Source organism: Arachis hypogaea, chromosome 18, assembly GCF_003086295.3.
Source record: "Arachis hypogaea cultivar Tifrunner chromosome 18, arahy.Tifrunner.gnm2.J5K5, whole genome shotgun sequence".
NCBI lineage: Eukaryota > Viridiplantae > Streptophyta > Magnoliopsida > Fabales > Fabaceae > Arachis > Arachis hypogaea.
Genome location: NC_092053.1, coordinates 128,839,585 through 128,863,647, shown reverse-complemented (window position 1 = coordinate 128,863,647; position 24,063 = coordinate 128,839,585). Strand labels below are relative to the sequence as shown.

The 24,063-nt window shown below is 30.1% G+C and overlaps 1 protein-coding gene and 1 long non-coding RNA gene across 3 annotated transcripts; both read left to right on the top strand.

Annotated features, from left to right (window-relative positions):
- The first annotated feature begins 15,286 nt into the window (after nucleotides 1-15,286).
- Nucleotides 15,287-16,007, top strand: LOC112772981 (uncharacterized). Its single transcript, XR_003187748.2, has 2 exons — nucleotides 15,287-15,557; nucleotides 15,641-16,007. It is a non-coding gene; the product is annotated as an uncharacterized lncRNA (long non-coding RNA).
- A 2,650-nt stretch (nucleotides 16,008-18,657) lies between these two features.
- On the top strand, nucleotides 18,658-23,396 carry LOC112770715 (cytosolic Fe-S cluster assembly factor NBP35). Of its 2 annotated transcripts, none has more exons than XM_025815096.3 (4): nucleotides 18,658-19,071; nucleotides 20,555-20,624; nucleotides 20,734-20,835; nucleotides 22,162-23,396. In XM_025815096.3, the coding sequence occupies exons 2-4, from the start codon at nucleotides 20,588-20,590 to the stop codon at nucleotides 23,088-23,090; spliced, it is 1,068 nt and encodes a 355-aa protein (XP_025670881.1). In that variant the 5' UTR covers nucleotides 18,658-19,071; nucleotides 20,555-20,587; the 3' UTR covers nucleotides 23,091-23,396. The 2 variants fall into 2 exon arrangements, with proteins under 2 accessions (XP_025670881.1, XP_072080620.1); XM_072224519.1 differs by lacking the exon at nucleotides 18,658-19,071 and adding an exon at nucleotides 19,255-19,270.
- Nucleotides 23,397-24,063: the final 667 nt, after the last annotated feature.

Sequence of the window (24,063 nt, the reverse complement as noted above, 5' to 3'; positions counted from 1 at the left end):
GATTAATGTCTGGTTTCCATATTATATTATGGTTGAATTGTAATTTATTTTTGGATTTCATAGCTTGTGTTTTAATTATTAAATAAAATAAATTTAACGAACTTGAATTGGTCGAGTAGTCAACTCATTTGTCCGTTTAAACAGTGTTAGAGTTTGAATCCCGCCTTGTGCATGCAACAACTTATTGGCCAGCGAACCCTTAAATGAAGTTCAAATCCGATTAGTCCTTGTTAAAGGATATCGAGGAAAATAAAAAAACAAAAAAATTTAATTTATGTATACTTTTTTAACTCTTGATAGTTCCTCTTTGCAAATTCACAACATGTTGCCGTGTATTTCCATGGTAGTTTGATAAGCTAAAAAAAATTGATTTCACACTATTAAAAATATTATTAATGATTATTTGATGGTTACAAATCACAAAAATTATTAGCTCTCTAGCTTAAAAAATATATTTTTTAATGATTTTTTTAATTTTTTTTAAAAAATATAAAAAAAAATTTATATTTAAATATTTTACATATATTTTTATTTAATAATTATGATTGAGTATAATAATATAAATAATTTTTTATTTTTTATGATGGTAAAAATATATTTTTTTAGATAAAATTTTAAAAAAAATATATAAATTATAGCCTTTAAATTTTTTATTTTTTTAAATATTTTATTTTTTTATTTTGTCAAATACGAGTAAATAGTCAAATTTATCCCTAAAAGATTATGCGATTTTAAAATTAATCTTCGAAAATTTTTTTTAATCAAATTTATTCTTAAAAGATTTTTAAGTTAGTCACATTAATCCTTCCATTATCTTCTTTACCCACGGCGTTAATGAAAGCCGATATAGCACGGTAAGTTACTTTTCAACACCGGTTCCGCTACGTTACCAACAGCATTTCTGACAACTCTTATTTATAACTGTGTTTAATAGAAGTGTCTTTATGGATGTGTCTAATAAAAATATATTTTTTTTATAGCTGTATTTAATAGAAATATCTTTATAAATATATTTTTTGGATATGTCTCTTTATATAAGTGTTTAAAATATAATAATTAATTATTGTTAACAATAAGTTGACAGATAATATATTGGTAGCCTATACTTTTACTTTCAACACATAAAACGTTATTTTTTTATCGGCTAGCCCAATAAAGATTTAAACTCGACCCACCCAGTTCCACCCGCACCCTCACCCATTAGCCATCTTCCCCCTTGCTGATTCTGTTTCTCAGCGTTTCATACTCACCAACTCTTGTCTAAATAGCCATGGATGTGTTCTCTGAAATTCCGTAGCCACCACAGCGCCGTATTGTTGACCTTTATCACCGCAGCGCTCAAGATTCCATTTTGCCTCCTCGGATATCGTACTGCACTTGACGCCATTTATTCCAATGCTTGTTTTTTCCATTGTCGGTGGCTAGGCAATTTCGTTGACTCTCTTAGAAATTTGCAACTTTCTCACCGAGTTCTGCCAATTCTTTTCTCTCGTCATCATGAACGACTTCTACCACTAGTACTTGTTCTGCAGGTTTGAAAGCATATTTGAAGCCTTGTATGTCTTTGATATCGTCGACGACTACGACAACTTCAATGTACTTTATCACACCATGTTCAAAGAATATCAAAAAACTCTTCTCTGCCTGAAGTCTTGAAATTTTACCATAAGATAAGATCTAATGGGTTAAGCCTGATGCATATAAGATGTTTGATAGAATGCTTCATAAAAAATTTTACCATAGATTGAAGTTGTACGGTTTTCTATAATGATTGGTGGTGAATCAAAGCAAGTAAAGCTTAGAAAAAAGGGTGGTACATATCAGAATAAAGGAGGGAGAAGAGTCAAGGCTAAAAGGAAAAAAAGTCAAAAACAACACTCCACCATCTTCAGATTCATAGGTATGGACGAAGTACAATCAGAAAATTAAAGGCTCCCCTTACTCGAGAGGATACTATAGATGTAGTAGTTCAAATTAAAGGGTCGCCGGGAGAGTAAACAACCATCCTTCAATTTTGTTTTTCGATTGGAAGTGCGAAAATTTTCCAATTTTTTTAAGTTTTTTTTTTCCATTTTTAATTTAATTTAATTTCGTTTATGTAACTTAACGACCAAGTTGGTTTTTATTAACGTCATCAATGAGAAAACTAACTTAAAATTTTTTAAAAATGAATTTGATTAAAAAAAAATTTTGAAAACTAATTTAAAGATCATGTGATCTTTAGGAATCAATCTGAACATTTACTCTGTTAAATACACTTAAAAAATTGTTTTTCATTAAATTTTTTCTTAATAATTTAATAACAATTAAATAAACACATAATAATTATGATAAGTCAGTCACAAGTTCTAGTGAGATGGACTTCTTTATTAAGTTGTTGGTTGTCAGCTCTTTGTGTGTTTGGATTACAGTTTATAAACTGGAGTTTGAATAAAATTGATTTTGCAAACTTGATTTTGATGAAAAGTAAGTTTGTATTAAAGTGATTTATGTTTGGTAATCTTTGCATCAAAATAAATTATAGTAAAATAAATGTTGTTTGGATTCTACTACTCAAAATCACTTCTAGATAAAAAATTACTAAAATAGACACCAACTTAAATAATTTTTGTATATTATCTTATCATTTTAATTTAGATAATTGAATAGATCTTATTAGTTAATTCTATAATAAAATTAATATTTATACACTAAAATAAAAATAATATATAAAAATTGGCAAAATATATTTTTAATTAAAACTAACAAAATATAAATTTTAGAGAGTACTAAGAATAATAAAAAAAATTAAATATTTATCTTGGTAGTAATTGAAATAAATCAAAAAAATTTTTATGATATTTTTTATATAGTATATTTTTAGTACTCTTAGTACTCTTTTTTAGTATGCTATAATTTATTATTATTATTATTATTATTATTATTATTATTATTATTATTATTTATAATTAATTTTTTGTTTAATTTACTTTACCTAATAGAATCAATAAATTATATTATAAAAAGATAATAAAAATAATACAAAAAATTACAATTATAAAAGTGTATAATATCAAATAAATAATTAATAAAAAATAAAAATAAAAATAATAAAAAAAAAAAGTTCATGTAAACAAAAATAATAAGAATTCTATAAATAATATAATAACATGTATAAAGGATGAAGTTGGTAAAAGGTAAATAAAGATAGAGTATTGATGGCTAGAAGCCCGTTTGTAAAACGCAGAAGCTTAAAATTGTAGCTTCTTGAAAACCATGGTTTTCAAAGCAAAATCACTTCTGCGTTCATGAATCAACAATTTGCCAAACTAAAAATTGAAGCTTTCAAGAAGGCTAAACGTGCTTCTTTTCTTGTAACGCGTTTGCCAAACACACCCTTAGTAGAAGTTTAAATTTAACCTTGTATATATAACAAATCATTAGTTGAATTAAGAGATAGAGGTAATGACTAAATCAGTACCCGAAAGATTTAAACGCTGACATTTTAGTACCTCACTATTGTTATTGACAAAATGGTCCTTAAAAGATTTTAAAATTTAACAAGCGTACCCACGAGTTCACCGGAGCATATTTCCGGCAAGTACAGTGCTGACATGACCACTGCGTTTTGATGACATGGCAAATACCCTTCCCCACCCTAATTCTTTTCCTTCTCCTTCTCCCTCCTCAACGCACTCCCTCCTTCCCTTTCCTGAATGCATTCTCCCCCCTCCCCAACCTTAATCCTTCCCTCTCCCTCCCTAATCCTAATCCCCCATCTCCAACGCACTTCCCTCCCCTCCTTAATCCAAAATCCCCCTTTCTGAACCCTAATCCCCTTCCCTTATCCCTTTGTATTCTAATCCCCTTCCCAACACAGTGTCTCACACTCTCAACTCTCTCTCCCCTTCGCCTTCACTGCTGTCGCCTTCACTACTTGTATGTGCTTGCTGCTAGCCCCCGTCCCCTTTTCCATTCTTCTGTGTATCGAAGACGAGGTCTCACTTCTGGCACTGCTTCCTCTCTCGCAAGTAGCTCCCTCCTGTGGTTCCCGTCACTTTTTACACTGCCTCCTCCCTTGCCATTCGGAACCACTTCATTCGCCGTCCTGCTTTAGATTCTCTTCTTTCCTTCTCGCGAATTTGCTGGTTTTGTTCTTTTTCAAAAAAAAAATTTTGTTAAAATAATCTTGCATTCACCATTCCTTCTTCTTCCTTGTGCTAAATCGTGTGATTTTCTCCTTGATTGAATTGTTAACATCATTGAGAATTGCATGAGAAAGAAGTGTTTGATTTTAGACTGTGAAATGCCAAATCACAAAATTATTCAATATATATGGTTTTAACCTGAAATGCTAAATGGAATTTGCAAATCATTTTGAAAGATTAGCGGAAATTGATGAATTTATTAAAAAGGATAAGGGAAGGGGATTAGGGTTCAGAAAGGGGGATTTTGGATTGAGGAGGGGGAAGTGCGTTGGAGATGGGGGATTAGGATTAGGGAGGGGGAGGGAAGGATTAGGATTGGGGAGGGGGGAGAATGCATTCATGAAGGGGAAGGGGGGAGTGCGTTGGGGAGGGGGAAGGAGAAGGAGAAGAATTAGGGTGAGGAAGAGTATTTGCCATGTCATCAAAACGCAGTGGTCATGTTAGCATTGTGCTTGCCGGAAATGTGCTCCGGTGAACTCATGGGTACGCTTGTCAAATTTTAAAATCTTTTAAGGACCATTTTGTCAATAACAATAGTGAGGTACCAAAATGTCAGCGTTTGAATCTTTCGGATACTGATTTGGTCATTACCTCTTAAGAGATATTGTAAGAAAAAACTGAAGAACCAATCTCCTGCTCTTCAAAGATTTGGCTTCTGCTAATGTACATAAAGTTAAATTTTAATTGCTCATTTTGTTCCGGTGATATAAAAATAAAAAATAAACCAAAATTTAAAAATATATATGTGTCTACAAATTCCAATTTTTTTCCCCAAAAATAGAAAATTTGATTTTTATCCTCTAAATTAAATAGTGTCATATTTGTGATTAATATTCTTATCGTCTATAAATCTAAAAAACACCATTTTTATTCTAATATGAAACTAAAAATAATTAAAAAAAAATTTTTTGAAAAGATACTAATACTTTTTAAAGATATAAACTTAGTTTTGTGTTTGATAAATTATGTATTTGTACTTACAGAAAGACAAATACTTTTAAAAGTACGTAAAGTAAAATTTTTTAAAATTATTTTATACTTATTAAAATTTAAAAGTTTAATATAACATTAAGTAGGATTCGAACTTACGACTAGTTAGCTGACTGCTGTACCATTGAACTACTAAGGAATAATAGAAAATTTGATTTCATAGAGTTCAATTCTCGTTCTCAACCCATGACCAATATGAGTTCAAAATTTTTTTCGTAACTCGTGAAACTTCTTTGCAATGGCTCCGTTTCATGCCTCATTTTAAAGGAAACATCAAAGTGGCTCTATTTAATTATATTTTTACCTATATCCCTTTTTTTATTGAAAAAGAAATAGCACTTTGATTGTCAAACACAATAATAAAAAGTCAAAACGGAACCGCTAACTATATAATTTCTAAACAATTCTTGAAATTAAAATGAGAAGATGATTTTTTCATTATGAGATTAAAAAAATGAAATTTGATACATAATTTATCAATATTACTCTTTTTTTATTCAAAAAATCTTTTCCATTTTAATTATAACTGTAACTGTCAATATATGAAAATCCTATAATATAACTAAAAATTATTATAGAGAAAATATCTATCGGATATTTTATCCGTATTTTGTATATATATATATATATAAGAATTTGAAATAAGATTTTTGGGTTTTTATAATTAAAAAAAAATTGAAAAATAAATTTAATAGAAATTTAAAAATTGACTACAACATACTCTCTATCGAATAAATAAGACTGCTATCAAAGAAAGAGACATGTATCTAATTCGGATATTAGATATATGGCTAACTATAGCAATGGAAGTTAAATTTGTGCAAGTTTAATAAATATATTAGCTTTATTAAGTATTCCAATTATATTCTGAAATAAGAAGGGATGGTATGTAAACTCTCTCACTTTTGTAAATTAAAATTCTCTCTATTAATATAATAAAAAGGGGTAAGTACTGTTTTAGTCCCTAACGTTTAGGACCAGAATCGAAATCGTCCCTCTTCTAATTTTGGATATAAAATCATCCTTAATGTTTTTTTTTTGTATTAAAATCGTCCTTTTTATTAAAATTTTTAATTTAATTCCTAAACTACCCCTATTCCTATTTTAATAATAAAAATTATAAAATTAAAAAAAAAAACAAAACGTGTGTTTAGGGAGGGGGGGAAGAAAACGCGTGGGTTGGGGGGGAGGGTTACGAAGGTGCAGGGGCAGGGGAAGGGAGGGGAGGGGAAGGGAAGGGGGGAGGGAGATGGCGCCGGGGAGGGGAGGGGGATGGCGCCGGGGAGGGAGCAGCTCGCTGCTTCTCGCGTTGCTGCCGTCAGACCCTGTCGCCGCCGTTCGTGCTTCAGTCGCCGCTGCTGGTCGCCGCCTCGTCGCTGCTGCTCGCCGCCTCTGCTTCTTGCTTCGATTTCTTTCTTCTTCTCTTCTTCTTCTTCTTATTATTATTGTTGTTGCTGATTTGTTGCTGATTTGTGAAATATTATTGTTGCTTTTTGTTTCTGATTTGTTGATTTGGGGAAGGGGGAGACGGGGAGGGGATGGGGGTGCTGGGAAGGGAGGACGGGGAGGGGGTGACGCGGGGTGGGGGTGCTGGGAAGGGAAAACGGGGAGGGGGAGGGGGAGGGGACGCGGGGTGGGGAGGAGGGGAGGCAGGGAGGGGGAGGGGGACGGCGGCAGCGTTGGTGGTGGTGCTGGTGGTGCTGGCGGTGGTGGTGGTGCTGGCGGTGGTGTTGGTGGAGGTTGTGGTGGTGGTGTTGGTGTTGGTGGTGGTGGTGGTGGAGGAAGTAATTATGTTAGTAGTGGTGAGGGTATTTTTGTCCAAAAAAAATAAAAAGGACGATTTTAATACGAAAAAAATATTAAGGACGACTTTAATGGCAAAATAACAAGAGGAACGAATTCGATTCTGGCACTAAACTTAAGGGACCAAAATCGTACTTACCCCTAATAAAAACCTATATATATAATTTTGATAATTTTAAATTAAAAAAATAAAAAAAAGGAATTAAGTATTTTGAAAAAAATGCTACTCATCCTTTAAATATTATCCTTCATTCAACCTTTAAATTTAATATTATATTATTTTAAATTTTTAATTAATTATATCTCCTATTTTTAAAGAATTATTATATTTTTAGTTAATTTAAATTTTATATTATTATACTTATCACCGTAAAATTTATATCCACTTCCAATGTATCGATTTTTTAAAAGAAAAAATTTAGAGGTCAACAGTTTTATTTAAATTTGGACAACACTTAATCAGTAAAAGAAAAATAAGTAATCTTATACTATTAGATATAATTTTACACCATTAAAATACTAATAATAAATAATTAATGACTACAAATCACAAAATTTACTAACTCCCTATCACTCTTCTTTTCAAACATCACGGAAGTTACTTTTCAATAGGAAGTTACTTTTTATTTTCTCTTAGAGCAACTCCAATGCATGAGTGTCAATTCCACTTTTTTTTTTTTGACATAGAGAACCGTTGGAGGAAAAGAGGAGAAGGTCTCCACACGATTTTCAAGAGGAACCAGGCCCTCTGAATGGGAACTTTGAGATGGCCAATAATAACTTGCCAAATGGCAAGTTATTATTTAAATAAACAATTATATAAAATTTTAATTAATTATATTAAATAATAATTAATTTAGTAATAATTATAATAATTAATTATATTAAATAATTATATTTTTATTTAATTAATAATTTATATTAATTATTTAAAAATAATTAAATTGTAATTAATTTATTAATAATTAAAATAATTAATTAGATTAAATAATTAAATTTTTATTTAATTAATGATTTATATTATTATATTAAATTAGCCGTTGCAAAACTAGCCGTTGCAAAATTAGCCATTGGAAACTAGCCGTTACTATGTTACCGTTATTATTAATAAATTAATATTTTGTTATCCTATATATACCACTTAGATACGCTTCTATTCTCACACTTTCTACTACTCTTCTTCATCTTCTTCCAAGTTTACGAAATCAAAGTTCTGCTAATATTATTTTTTGTTTGGAAAAATGGATTCAAACCAACTCAACTCTTTCTTCAATTACTTGCAAAACTTTTCTCAAATTCTAAATACCCAACAATCTCAAACCTCAAACTCTCAAGTTCCAAATCAAAACTTCACACTAACAAATACGTTTCAAAATCCAAATCCACAAAATCTTTCTAATTTCAATTTTCAAGCTCCTTATAATAATCAATTTTCTATATTTCAACCGAAAAATCAAAATTCACAAACACAACATTTTCCATTTTCATCCATATTTAACCCCTCTATCGGAAATGTTACTCCAACTTCCTTGCCGTTTCCAACTCAATTCAGTGCATCAAGACATAACTCATCTGGTGTTGGTGGCTCTTCTAACCCATCCTCTTAAACTCCTATCAATCTAGTCCAAATTCGCAATATTCAAATTTTGCCAACCCTCGTGGATTAGATGCTATCGACCTTAATAATGATGATATTGAAGATCGGAGGCAAGATAGTATTCAACACTGACATTGGAAAGAGGATGAGATGTTGATCAGTGCATGGTTAAATGTTTTAACTGACCCTATAGTTGGTACCGATCAAAAGGAGAAAATATTTTGGAGTCGAATTCATAACTACTGTGTAGAATTTTGCTCCGACATGACAAGGGAGGTAGTTGCATGTAAGAAACGATGGTATAAGATACACAAGATTGTTACACAATTTGCTGGTTGCTACGTTCAAGCTAGTCGAAACATAAGGAGTGGTTCGAACGCTGATAATATAAAGGAGTTGGCCTATAAACTTTATTCCACAAATTATGGTCAAAAATTCACTTTTGAGAGGCATTGGAACATGCTTAGGTTGGAGCAAAAATGGAGAAGCCAACTACCTACACAGAGTGGCGGCTCAAAGCGAACCAAGGTTAGTGCAACTGGAGCATGCTCATCCTCATCAAACCCAGAAACACCATTGGCTGATGAACCCGGTGTTGACTCTCCCGTTTGCCCACAAGGATCAAAGAAGAGCAAGCAAAAAGGTAAGGAAAAAGCACAAATGTCTGAAGATTTTAGCGAAAAGAAATCATCGGTTGTTAAAAAATTATCTCTCATGAAAGATATTAAAAATGTTAGAGAAAAGGAACTAATGGATAGGAAAAAAGAAAGAGAAGAGGAGAGTGAACATAGAGCAAAGATTATGGCAATCAAAGAGAAGGAGTTACAAATTCAAGCGACAATGAAAGAATAAGAATTATAAGTTCAAGCGGCAATAAAAGAACAAGAATTACAAACTTAGAGATATATTAAAGAAATGGAGATAAATGTAAAAGAAAGGGAAATGGAAAGGATGGCCAAGAAAAGGGAAAGGGAAATGGATATGTAAATACTTAATGCTGACACGTCTACAATGAGCGAAAAATGACGAGCTCTTCATGAGATTGTATGTGAGAAAATAATCGCCAAGTGGTTTACTTAATGGTTCCTTGTATTCGTAGAGTTATGTAGTATGTTCTTATTTTTATTACGTATTACTGGTATGTGATGTAGTTTGTTTTATTTATTTCTGATGTAATTTTTTAAATTAGTCAATATTATTGTGCCGTTAGTTCATGAAAGTGACCGTTACAAAACTAGTCGTTGCAAAACTAGCCGTTAAGTAGCCGTTGCAAAACTAGTCATTAAGTAGACGTTGTAAACCTAGTCATTGAGGAGTAGGTACTTATTGCAGACACACTTATAAATATCAACTATCAATGACTCTGCAACTCTACTTTAACTCTTCTTTTTCACCTCGAAAAAGAACTAAAAATTGCATTTCTAGATATGGCTAGAAATTTTGATGATATGTTTAACGAGACTTTGTATGGCAAAAGAAGATGGCAAGATAACACACTCATAGATAATTGGATCGATGAGTGTTTACTCGAAGATTCAGAAGAAGAAGATATCGATAAAAGCTCTATCCCAACTCCCTCGTAGATGGATTAACAGAGATCGAGAAGCAGGACATGATCGCCTTTTCCAAGATTACTTTGCAGATGAACCGGTGTATAATGCTGACATTTTTCGACGGAGATTTCGAATGAGAAGACATGTGTTCCTTCAGATAGTGAACGCTCTCTCAAATGTCTATCCGTATTTTCAATAGAGGGTTGATGCAACTGGAAGAAGAGGCTTGTCACCACTCCAAAAATGTACCGCTGCGATACAAATGTTAGCATATGGCGTAGCAGCTGATGCTGTTGATGATTATGTGCGCATAGGCGAGAGCACTACAATTGAATGCTTGGAAAAATTTGTTGAAGGTGTCATTTTGGTGTTCGAAGATGAATACTTGCTAAAATCAAATCCAAATGACGTTCGACGCCTGCTACAAATGGCGGAGGGTCATAGCTTTTCTGGTATGTTGGATAGCATTGACTGAATGCATTGGCAACGGAAAAATTATCCAAAGGCGTGGAAAGGTATGTACATGAGTGGTTATCGTGGGGTTGCAACCATAGTACTTGAGGTTGTAGCATCTTCAGATCTTTAGATATGGCATGCGTTCTTTGGAGTTTCTGGTTCAAATAACGATATCAACATGTTAGATCGTTCTCCAGTGTTCGATGATATTCTAAATGACCGTGCTCCGGAGGTAAATTATACTATTAATGGTAATAATTATACTATGGGATACTATTTAGCAGACGATATTTATCCTGAATGAGCCACATTTGTCAAATCAATCTCAAAGCCACAAGGGGATAAACGCAAGTTATTTGCACAATACCAAGAAGGGCAAAGAAAAGATGTGGAGCGAGCATTCGGAGTGTTGCAAGCACGCTTTGCAATTATACGTGGTCCAGCTCGTTTTTGGGAAAAGAAGAAGCTTGCCAACATAATGAGAGCTTGTATTATATTGCATAATATGATTGTTGAAGATGAAAGAGACACTTATGCAGGAAATTTTGCTCAAGACTTAGAGTATGATGATGTCGAAAATGGCTTATCAAAACCTCAGCTGGGAGAAGAAGATTTTGCACCATACCATCAATTTCTCCAAAGAAATGCCCACTTCAAAATAGGCAGCAGCATAGACAATTGAAAGAGGACTTGATTGAACACATATGGCAATTTCGCAATACTTGTCGTCAATTATAGAGCTTAATTATGTTTTTCTTTGTATTAAGTAATTTTACAAATTAGTATAATCCCAAATTATATATTGTGTATTATTGTTATATATGAATTTATTTAATATTAATATTTTTTAATAATGAATTATTTTTAAATTTATAAATTTAAATTATATTATTGAAAAAAATTAATTATATTAATTTTAAATATTTTAATTAATTAAAGTGAGACTACAACATGGACTAAATTTAATTCCTTTGAATAAAGAAGAGAGAGATGTTTTGAGTTTCTATTTACTGTTTATGACGTAAAAATTGATGTAGAATTACTTTCTATAAGATACACCATAAACAAAAATTGGGATGAGTTTCTTATTAGTGATGGTCTTATACACCGCTATCACACATGTACTAATCCCTTTCATCTTTGGATACGTCACTCTTCTTTGTTCTTTCTAATCTCTTTGCTCTCTTTCTCTCTTAACCTTTCTCTACGTCACTTTCCTTTCAATTTTTATTTTTGTATGGTAAAGTATCTGAACTTGTATGTTCATTAAAAAAAATATATAAATAACTTTTAATTAGCCAACTTTAAAAATTATAATTAATAAATTTAGATTTTTTAAATTTTAAATTTTTATTTTAAAAAATAAAGTGTAATTTTTTATTTTTAAATATTTTTTTATATTTTTTCTTGATTTCACTTATAAAATAAACAATAAAAAATTACATTTTACTTCTAAAATAAAATTTAAAATTTATAAATCTAAATTCATAATTAATAATTATTAATTAATGACAATTAATTAGTATAAAATACATTACAAAAATGCTTGTTAACTTATTATTAACTAGACTCCTATTAGTTACCTAAGGAAATTATTTTTGTAAGGTTTAATTATTCTGTTGATTCTTATAGTTTTGTAAAATTTTTAATTAGGTCCCTATACTTTTTTTTCTGTTAATTGGATTTCTGCACTAAATTTTTTTTTCAATTAGATCTCTCTTGATAGTAATTAACTTAATTTTATAGAGACTCAACTAAAAAAAATGGTGCAGAGACCAAAATAAAAAAAAAAGTGTAGAAGCTCAATTAAAAAAAAATTTAGTACAAAGACTCAATTAAAAAAAATACAAAAACTTAATTAAAAATTTTACAAAATTATAAAATCCAATAAAATAATTAAACATTCTTTTAATTTAAGTAGCATTTTTTTCATTTATTGTTTTTATTTCTTATTTACGGTGAGCTCTGTTCAGCCTCTTTCTTTCAATTTTCAACCCTTTTTTGTCTTTGATGGCCGTGTATCTTTCTTTACTAGTAAATATTAGTTTTATTCTTGAGCAAAAAAAAATATCATTATAATAATTAATAATAAAATAACACACATAATATTTTGGTACACATTTAAAATTTGTGTTTATATTTTTTTAACACAAATGATTTTTTAACACATCCAAAATAATAAGATAATATAAAAAATACTTTTGATATACATTCAAAATTCGTGCTAATATTTTTTTAACATAAATTATTTTTTAACATATTTAAAATTATAAAATTATTCACTAAATTATTTTTTAACACATCCAAAAATAATTGTGTTTATTACACTTATTAAATAATTATATACCACATTTAGAATCGAAAAAAATATTTTTGATAGTATTATTTTCTTTAAATATTATTCTTCATTCAATCTTTAAATATAATATTATATTATTTTAATTTTTTAACACAAAATATTTTGGTACACATCAAAAATTTGTTTAAGTTTGTGTTTATATTTTTCTTAACACAAATAATTTTTTAACACATCAAAAATAATAATATAACACATAAAATACTTTTGATAGGCATCCAAAATTAGTGCTTATATTTTTTTAACATAATTTTTTTAACACATCCAAAATTACAAAATTGCTCACTAAATAATTTTTAACACATCCAAAACGTATCCAAAAATAATTATGTTTATTACTCTTGTTAAATCATTATCTTTATAATAATATAAATAGGGAGCTTTTATGGTGATGTGGCGCTCATTCATTGAGTTTGAAAATTTATTTACTTAGGTGTCGTTATTAGAAATTTTTAAAATTTTATTTATAAATTATAACTTATTATTTGTTTAGGTTGTTACTTTTTGAATATTTACATATGTTTTTCGGTATTTAGTTTTTAATAGAAATATAAATAGGGAGCTCTTATGTTGACGTAACGCTCATACATTGAGTTTAAAAATTTATTTACTTAGGCGTTGTTACTAAAATGTTTTAAAATTTCATTTATAAATTATAACTTATTATTTATTTAGGTGGTTATCTTTTGAAATTTTAAATACATTTTTTGGGTATTTAGTTTTTAATATTGTTAAACTAGTTATTTATCTAGGTGTCGGTCACTATGAATTTTTAAAATTTTATTTATAAATTATAACTTATTATTTGCTTATATTGTTACTTTTTAAATTTTTAATACGCTTTCTTAGATTGTTAGATATTTAGTTTTTAATATTGTTGAACTAATTATTTGTTTAGGTGTCATTAATATAAATTTTTAAAATCACTAGAATTTTTTAAAATTTTATTTATAAATTATAAATTATTATTTGCTGTTACTTTTTAATTTCAAGTTATTTGCTTTAAGTTATTCTTTTTAATTATTGATTATCATGGAATTGTCAACTATCCCACAATATAGATTTAGCTTTGTGAGTTTTGACACTCTCAATGCTTTTGGGTTCGATTACACCTATTTAGTTAATAAGTTTATTGTTTAAAAAAAATATTCAATAATAAATTTATTTAATTCATTGATAATTTCTGTTTGTATTTTTTTTAACAAACTTATTAACAACAAATAATTTTTGTTTTAATCTATTTTAAGTGTGATTGGATATTTGGCTAGAATTAGAAGTGGGAGTACTCTTAAAAAAGATGATAAATTTATCATGTATCATGTTAATGAATTAAGAGTCGATGATAAATAATTAATTATTATTTTTAAATATAAATATTTACACATAATAGATGAGTAAAATAAAATCTAAGAATTTTAATATTAATTTCAATATACATTTATTTATTTGGATTTGTTTTACGATTTTATTTTATATTTTAAATTTATTTGTTTTAATATTTTGTATTTAAATTGTTATTTTACTATAGATATTTTCATAATATTAAACTTTTTGGGAGATATTTTCATGTTTGTTATGAAAGTTTGGTTTCATGTTTACCCTAAAATTAATTTTTGGTTTTTTGTATTATATTATGGTTAAATTGCAATTTATTCTTAGATTTCATAACTTGCCGTTCTAATTATTAAATAAAATAATTCAATTTATGTATGCTTTTTTAACCCTGTGATTGTTGTTCCTCTTTACAAATTCACAATATTCATGATAGTTAAAAGTGGACAAATTAAGGCATGGATTGGTAATAGTTTTACTGAAAAAGTATTTAGATTTGGTCTGGTAGATTTTTGACTCACAATGGTACTATTTGATTTAAAATCTAAAAATTAAACCTCTAAGTTTTTTATAGTTTTAGGAAGAAAAATTAGACTATACAATTTTTGTACTTTGAAATAAAAAAAAAAAACACAAAAAAATGAATTTTTTTATTTATTTTTATTTTATTTTTAAATTTTTTTGTCCAAAATAATGGGATGGTCTGATTATGCATCTCTATATAAAAAAACCTACATAGCCAATATAATTAAGTAGCTTATAAAAATTAATTTTTAAAAAATAATTTTATAAAATTTATAGCATATATATTTTTCAAAAATGTAAATATTTTATTAGTGCTTGGTAAAAAAAATGAGTTAAGTATTATTTTTGTTCTCAAGGTTTTGGGGCAAAATCAAAATCGTCCCTAACATTTTTTTTCTTATTAAAATTATCCTCAACGTTATAAAACGTTAAAAAATCGTCCTTTCTCAAATTTTTGGATAAAAATACCCTTCATCCATCATTTACCCTCATCTGTTCTTATTTCTTTTTCCTTCAACAACACAAAGAGGAGGGAGTGCAAGCCACGAAGAAAAGAAGAGAGGGAAGGGTGGAGAACGAAGAGGAAAAAAAGAGGAGAGGAAGAAGAAGGCACCGTCGGCAAGAAAGGGCGTCGTTGCTGACGTTCTCCTCTTTTGTTGCTGACGTTCATCTATTATGCTTTCTGTTCTGCTTTATGTTCTGCTTCTCTGTTTCTCTGTTCTACTTCTTGGAGCTCATCTCTTTCCAGATCTATTCATGTAGCTAGCTTTTTCTCTCTTCCTCTCTTTCCAGATCTTTACTCATGTTGTTTGATATGAAATTTTTGTTAATTTTACTAAAGGTGGTGTGGTTGGTGTGCCGATCGTGGTGGTAGGTGTTGCTGCCGCCGAGGGGGCGATGATACTACTCCGATGGGGAAGTAGTTCAAGCACGAAAACCCATGGGTGAAGCAGAATGCAGAAAAGGCATGGAGTCGTTCAAGAAGGCGGCAGCGCATGGGTCACCACTCGCCATGGTGGACCTCGATTTGTTCCTGAAATCGGCGTTCTCTCCTTTTAAGTTTGAAAGATTGGATTTTTGAAATTTTTTTTGTCTTGAATTTGAACGTGGTGGTATTGTTGTTGATGAATTTTTGAATTTGAATGTGGTGGTGTTGTTGTTGTTGGATTTTTGAATATGAAATTGAATGTTGGTAATGTTGTTGTTGATTTTATGTTAGTTTTTTTTGTATGTTTTTTTTTTAAATTAAAAAAATAATTGGTATTGTTGTTGTTGAATATTTGGGTGAAGAGTTGTTGAAGATTTGGGTGAAGAGAATGGAGCAGGGAGGCTGAGAAACAGTGGAGTGAGGAGGGTGAAGATGAGAGATAATAATGAAGAATATTTTAGTCTAAAAATTTTAAAAATGATGATTTTAAAGCGTTTTTAAACGTTGAGGATGATTTTAATAAGAAAAAAAAGTCGGAGACGATTTTGATTTTGACCTAAGAACTTAAGATGAAAAAAATATTTAACCCTAACAAAAATTATGTATTTATATTTGTAGAATATTTAGAAAAATATTTAAGAATGTATTTTAAAAATTAACTTATATTTATCAAAATTAAAAAATTTAATATAATTTTATATATTATAAATATCTATATTTATTTTTAATTAATTATTAATAATTTTATTTTGATATTAAATTTTATTATATATATTTATTATAATTATTTTAAATTTTAAAAGTTAATACTTTTCAAATACAAGTGATCTTTCATGTGAAGCCTATCTTACTAACATAAAATCCAATATAATGTTCTCATGAACTTGAGTACGTACTCTAACCTCTAATTTAATAAGATAATTTTGGATTCTAAAATAAAGTAGAATATAATTTCTTTATGATAAATAGTACATATTAAATGGGAATGACTAAGGATAGAGTGATATTTTAATTAACATTTTGAATAAGTTTAGTTAAGTCAAAAATAAAAATTCACTTGTCTTCGTATTAAATGGTAATAACTGTTTTTATATTATACATAGTGTTATAGCGGCACATCTTTTTTTTTTTTGGTCAGTGTTATAGCGGCACATCTATGAACAACATTCTCAATGGATAGCGCATGATCCTAGTAATAATGGGGACCATGATGATCCATTTAGACCATTCGAATACTTTGATTGATAATGCCTACCTAAAAACAATGGCACTCATCATCGTGTCATTTGTATCTTCCTTTGAGTTCTCAAGAATTTTCTTTCTGCTTGTACTATTTGGACAATAAAAGAGTACGGAGTTGGAAAGTCCTAAACTATACTGTTAATAATCTTATTTGGTGATTGAATAATTTTGCTAGACATTTGAATATCATCCTTAATTTGTACATCTCAAAAAATATGGCATGTGATAAATTTTATCAAGACAAATTGTTTGTGTATAATTTTTATAAAAAAAAAATAATTTATCCTATGATGGATGGTTTAGATGGGATTTGTCAATTTATCCCATATCTAAGTTCGCATATAAGAGGTATTTTTTTTTTATCACAGAAAGTTTGGTTTCATGTTTACCCTAACATTAATTTCTAATTTTTCATATTATATTATAGTTGAATTGTAATTTATTCTTAGATTCCATAACTTGCCGTTTTAATGATTAAATAAAATAATTGAATTTATAATAAAATAATTGAATTTATGTATGTTTTTTTAACCCTATGATTTGTTCCTGTTTGCAAATTTACCATATTCAGGTTATAGTATATTTCTACAGTAGTAGTTTGATAAGCTCAGAAGCATGAATTAGTAATAATTTATTTGAAAGGTATTTAAGTTGGCTTTTATTGAAAGGTGACAGATGTATAAAACCTATATCACCTACATTTGATAAAATGAAATTAAAAATAATTTTTAATAAATACAAATATATTTAATAAAATCAAATTAAAAATCATTTTTACTAAATACAAGTATTATAATTGTGTTTGATAAGATGATTTTTAAAATAAAAAAGATCATAATAATATAAATATAAAAATTAAATTTAGACATTAATATAAAAGGTTACATTATAATTTTTTTTAATAAATACAAGATAAATTTAAAAAAGTTTTGCGCTAAATATTTTTAAAAACATCTCTATTTCTTAAAAAATTTAAATACAAATGCAAATACGTTAAGATATAAAAATAAAACATATTTTTAACAATAAAAATTGGAGTACCATGCGATTTTCGAACTTTGAAATAAAAAAAATCACAATAAAAAAATATGAATCATCTGATTTAATATTTTTTTAAATTTCGTATAAAGTAATAAAATAGTCTAATTATACATTTCTGTAACAAAAATCTACATGGCCAAGTATAGTTGAATTACACACCGTCTTTATTCATAATAAAAAATGTGAGCTAAAAATTTTTGGTCATTAAAAAAAAAAATGATAGTGAAAATGAGAAAATGAACAAACTTTTGGTTGTCTTTGATCAATAGGGAAAAAACTGAACCCGTCATAAATTATTATGATGTTGGAAGCTGAACAAGGAGATTATTATGAAAAAATTTAAACATCAAAGATTAAGGCCTAATTTAAATAATCAGTTTAATTAATTTTTTTTAAATAATTTAAATAATAAATATTTATATTAAAAAAATTTATAAATAAATTATAAATGATTTTGTATTTAATTTTTAAATTTTTATATAAATATTAAATATTAATACTATACATTTTCATAAATTAAAGACTAAAGTCAATAAACTATCAATCTGACTTTTTTTTATTTTTCAGAATGACAAAACCATCTTCATAATAAAAACAATAAACTTAGTTAAAAATAATAAAAAAAAAAGTTACGAACTTATCTAAACGAACCTTAAATTAGACAAAAGACGACTATTTTACTTTAGTTTGGACGGAACCGTCCGGTTTTCAAAATTCCCCTAAACGATGCTGTTTTTGATCGTTCAAGACCAAAAAAAAAAAAAAAAAATCAGAAATTAAGAAAAAAATTAAATCCAAACGAACGCAAATAGATACCTAAAATCACATCCTTCTCTTCAGTCTCCCGAGAAGTCTAGAACCCTGAACTCAAATCCTCCAGCCTCCGGCGACCGTCATCCCCTTCTTCTCCAGCTACGGTCATCCCATCTGGTCCAGCCGATCGTCGCGCTCGTCTCCTGCCGTGGTCTTCCTCCGTCGCGCTCATCGCCTTGTCTCGTAGTCCTCTTCTCGTCGCGTCGCCTCCAGCAGTGCTTCCCTCAGGCTCTCTTCTTCAGCCTCTGGTAATGATTCTTGTTGTTACTGTTGCTGATTCTTCTTCTTCAGCCTCTGTTAGTTGTTGTTGTTGTTGCCCATTCAAGTAAGAAAAGGGTTATCCGGGTACTAGTTTCGTGGTGATTAGTTTGAACCTCCTCCCCCTCCCATTTCTTCGGCCTCTGTTAATTGTTCTTGTTGTTGCTGATTCTTCTTCTTCAGCCTCTGTTAGTACTTTGTTGTTTTTGTTGTTGCTGATTCTTCTTGTTAATTGCATAGATGTTCAGTTCCTGTAGTTATTGAATTTATTTGCTGTTATTGTTCCTGATTGTTTAATTAAATTTTTTGCTATTAATTGTTCAGCTCTTGTAGTTGTTGCTGTTATTGTTCTTTATGATTTGTTAATAATTGCCAATTTGTTAATAATACAAGAATAGTTAAACCTACCATCCTTCATTTTCAGGCTTGTTGATTTTTCACATGGTGCTCGGACCATGTTGCTACTTGATTTTATTCCTATTATTATGTTTTTCCTATTGTTGATAAGCATCTTAGTGTTAAACCTACCAGCTGAAAAGTTGAAATTTATGAATGTAATTCTTGACGAAATCCCCTAATTATCCAGTTGTGGAAGATATAAGCTGCTATAGATCCTATGTATACATATTATTCGGTGGTTGTGCAGTACTTGTGTGGCTGTCTTGTCTTGTACAGCTGCATTTCTTCTTATAATTTGATTTCACTTGGTGATATTTCATTATGAGGAAAGAAAACCGATGAATCTTCAAATCTATTATTGTTTTCTCTAGCCCTTACCCCTTTGAATGCTGTACTGGTATTCTATAGAAATTGGATTAAAATTGTTTTGTTACTATATACATCAAGATTCAAGCATTTATCAATTTATATTTGTTGCTTCTTGATATAGTATATGGTTTTATTGATGTAGGTTTGGGCAGTTTATGAATTAATTTTCAAGCCTAATCGGTGATGATTTGACTTTTGTGTTGGACTTGGATGAGATTATAACACTTTGGTTGATGTAAAACTTTTAATTTGGATGAGATTTTAAGGTTTATATTAGAATATAGTTATGTTTTGCGTGTTTATTTATATTTTATATATTATTTTATTATAATTTTGTTATTTCAGTTGAACCATAGTTGAACCATTGAACTAGAAAACCAGTAGTTAGAGCAGTTCAATGATCGGTTTGGTTTTCATAACATTGATTAGAACTTAGTAATTTCCCTTGTCCTTATTTCTAGATTTTAGGGAAGTTCAATTTTTTTTCTTAATTATAATAATTTAGGGATTTTTTTATGCTTCCGCTATTTGAGGGCTTTAATTAGATACACATTTATTCTCAATTATCTAACTTATCTAATTTTGGGATTGTTGCTTTGTAGACTCTCACTTATGTTTTAATTAATACATATTCCATCTAATCATCTAACTTCTCTTTTTGTTTTGGAGTTAATTAAACAGTTTTAACTTCTTTTCATTCTACAGGGTTTCTCCACATAAGAGAAGAGAATAGCTTCCATGGACAACGGAGATATTCCTGAAAATGCCAACGAGCGTATGCTCATATTCATATACTCTTTCTATGTTTTGGAGTATTGCTGTGCTTGTTTTCTTCTTCTTTTTTTTTTTTTAAATAATTGAAAAGGTTATTGTGGCGTTTACAGATTGTCCAGGTCCTCAGTCAGAATCTGCAGGAAAATCCGATGCATGTGAAGGATGCCCCAATCAACAAATTTGTGCCACCGCTCCCAAAGGACCTGACCCTGGTACTTTCTCTCACACTCATATTCACTAATTATATGATGGAGATTTATATAGAGCATGTTCAAGAACCATACCCTAATAATTCTGGAATTTGGGATTGTTATTATTAGATAATCAGCTAAGATTTTAGTGAGGTAGGCTTGTATGTAGTGTAGCTAAGGTGTATTATGCATTATGTGCAGCTGCCCACTCCTGTATATAATATTACTGCAACTCTGAATGTAATGAAGGACTACTACGTCATAACTTTCCTAGTTCCAGGTTTCCTAAGAATTATTTCTCATTGTCCTCTTGTGAGCTTAAAAGTACTTGCACGCATTAAGTGTTATCATTTCTATCTTTGCTTACTCCACTGTTGTTATTTCTTATATGGGTGAGTTGGTAGGGAATTCCATTCTGTGACATGGAAGGGACCTAAGTCATGATTTCCTTCGAGAGTCATGACTTAAACCCGAATCAAATGTTTGATTTTATTTTTTTGGGTCAGCTAAGGAAACTATTTTTTTTACCCTATCCTGGTTCATCAAGTGTTGGGTGTCTTGGTGGAGCTTTTATTTTGTTGGATGTTTGATGGTATATGACTGCTTTGTGAAGGATTTACAGTTTGGGTTTCTCAATATGGTTTTTCGGTAGTTAAAAAGGGGCTAGGTCAATTGAAATTTGTTTTTATGATTGCCGCCTTGTTGACTTGAACATCCTATATATTCTACAGACTAATAATCCTCACAATAAGATTGCCTCAGTCTTGATGTATTAGAAGATTCTAGAAGTCTGTGGTTACCCAATTCCTCATTTTCCCCATATTGGTTAATTCTGGATAGAAGATAGCAAGATGACTAATGCAGCAGATAGCACAGAAAATAAACACTCAAAAGATAGAAAAAAATTATTAATAATCAAAAGCCATGACTCTAAACACGCAAATCACAAAGACCATCAATCTAATGCATATAGTGGACACATCTTAGCTTAACAGGGGAAAGAAAGAGAGAACATATGGATAAGAGTGGAGTTCATGTGAGAGTGGTGTTAGAACTTAGAAGTGTGTCTCAATGCTAAAACAACTTATTGTTATCCCAAAGATGTCTTTTTTGGACCCTCTATTTTATGCATAATAGTGATACATTTTTTTTTTCTGGTGGTGAGAGTTCTTTTGGGCTTTATACATTGTTTGCAAGACTCTTGGTTTTGATTATAGGTCATATTGAATTATTGACTGAAAGTAGGAACTTAGATTTTTTTTCTTTCATTCTTGTTATAGATTTACTTTTTCTGCTGATATTAGTACCATTAAGACCTTTTGTCACCTTCTATGTTTGTTTCTGCAGACCTAGTTGCTATCGCAGAAAGAATGGCTACTGTGAAGCATAAAATATTGGTCTTGTCAGGAAAAGGAGGAGTAGGCAAGAGCACATTTTCCGCCCAGCTGGCATTTGCTTTAGCAGCAATGGATTTTCAAGTGGGTCTTCTTGACATTGACATTTGTGGTCCAAGCATCCCTAAGATGCTCGGTCTAGAAGGTCAAGAGATACATCAGAGCAACCTCGGGTGGTCTCCTGTCTATGTGGAGTCCAACCTTGGTGTCATGTCAATTGGATTCATGCTTCCAAATCCTGATGATGCTGTTATATGGAGAGGCCCCCGCAAAAATGGGCTTATTAAGCAGTTTCTGAAAGACGTCTATTGGGGTGAGCTTGATTTCCTTATTGTTGATGCTCCTCCTGGTACCTCAGATGAGCACATTTCAATTGTTCAATGCCTTGATGCAACTGGAGTAGATGGTGCAATTATAGTCACCACTCCTCAGCAAGTCTCTCTTATTGATGTGAGAAAAGAGGTGAGTTTCTGCAAGAAAGTTGGAGTGAAAGTTCTTGGGGTAGTAGAGAATATGAGTGGCCTGTGCCAGCCCCTAATGGATTTTAAGTTCATGAAGTTGACGGATAATGGTGAGCAGAAAGATGTTACGGAATGGATATTGGGATACATGAGAGAAAAAGCACCAGAAATGCTGAATTTGATGGCATGCAGTGAAGTTTTCGATAGTAGTGGTGGTGGCGCAATGAAAATGTGCAATCAAATGGGGGTGCCTTTTCTCGGTAGGGTTCCACTAGATCCGCAACTTTGTAAGGCAGCTGAAGAAGGCAGGTCCTGCTTTGCTGATAAAGATTGTGTCGTGAGCGCTCCTGCATTAAAGAAGATTATAGAGAAGTTGATAGAAGCAAATGGGTTGTCAATGGCAGCTAGTAATGGAGTGTAGAAAATTTGCTTTATGAGGGAATATTTGTAAATTGAAACTAGTTTTGTCTATGTATCTCTGCAAGGGAATTTGTCTGGCACTTAAATGATTGGTATGTATGTAATAAACCAAATTGCTATGGAGTCGAGTCAATGAGGCAATGTGGTATTAGAAGTTTTGTTTTTGGGGTGGTTATGCTTTATGCACTTCACAATCAGAGCTATAGATAAATTTACATTATAACAAGTTTCAAATTTTGTGTTTGAGAATTATCATATTCATATGTGAATGTTTCTTCAATACACTGGAGCGGAATGTTGATGTGTATCCATTTGAATTTTGCTTTCAAGTTTAAGCGCACAATCAAATTTTCATTGGTTCTTAAAAACCATTGATTGGTAAACTCGCAAGGACATCCCTGTGATTCACAAACTTGTTTTTGTGGATGCTTCATCTCTATCATATGTTCCATATTGTCATTCTTTTTGTGTTCTATTCCCAAATTGTGTCCCATTTGTTTGTTCATTTTGTGAACATATCAAAAAGCAAACTATCCTGATTATTATTTTTGTTGGGGATTTTTGAGGGGCGAGAGGGAGGATTGTACTTAATTCTAACAACAAACCTGTGCTTAATTGTATCAAATACTATGCTAGATTAGACTCTTGAAACCATAATTTGGTAAAATATAGAAATATTAATACAAATGATACAAAAATTATCAAACCACAACTTTCCAATGAAAAAAACTTTTCATGTATATATAAATAACTAGTACAATAGAAATAATCTATGTTGGAACTCCAGGTTTCAATACAAGAAGGGGAAAAAAACCGTTTCCAGTGAAATGCTAAAAAGAAAAGGAAGAAGCTCTTTATTAGATGCTTCAACCAAAATGGAATGTTAAACAAGTTTCAAAACAAGAAGGCCTTCAGCTGGGAAGTTATACCCAGTTTCTTTGTAAACGGTAAATTACCAAGGAAAAGTAACCGTA

Coding starts and splice junctions, on each gene's coding strand:
- LOC112770715 (XM_025815096.3), top strand. CDS start 20,588: ATGGACAACGGAGATATTCCTGAAAATGCCAACGAGC. Junction 20,625..20,733: donor TCCTGAAAATGCCAACGAGC/GTATGCTCATAT, acceptor TGGCGTTTACAG/ATTGTCCAGGTCCTCAGTCA. Junction 20,836..22,161: donor TCCCAAAGGACCTGACCCTG/GTACTTTCTCTC, acceptor TTGTTTCTGCAG/ACCTAGTTGCTATCGCAGAA.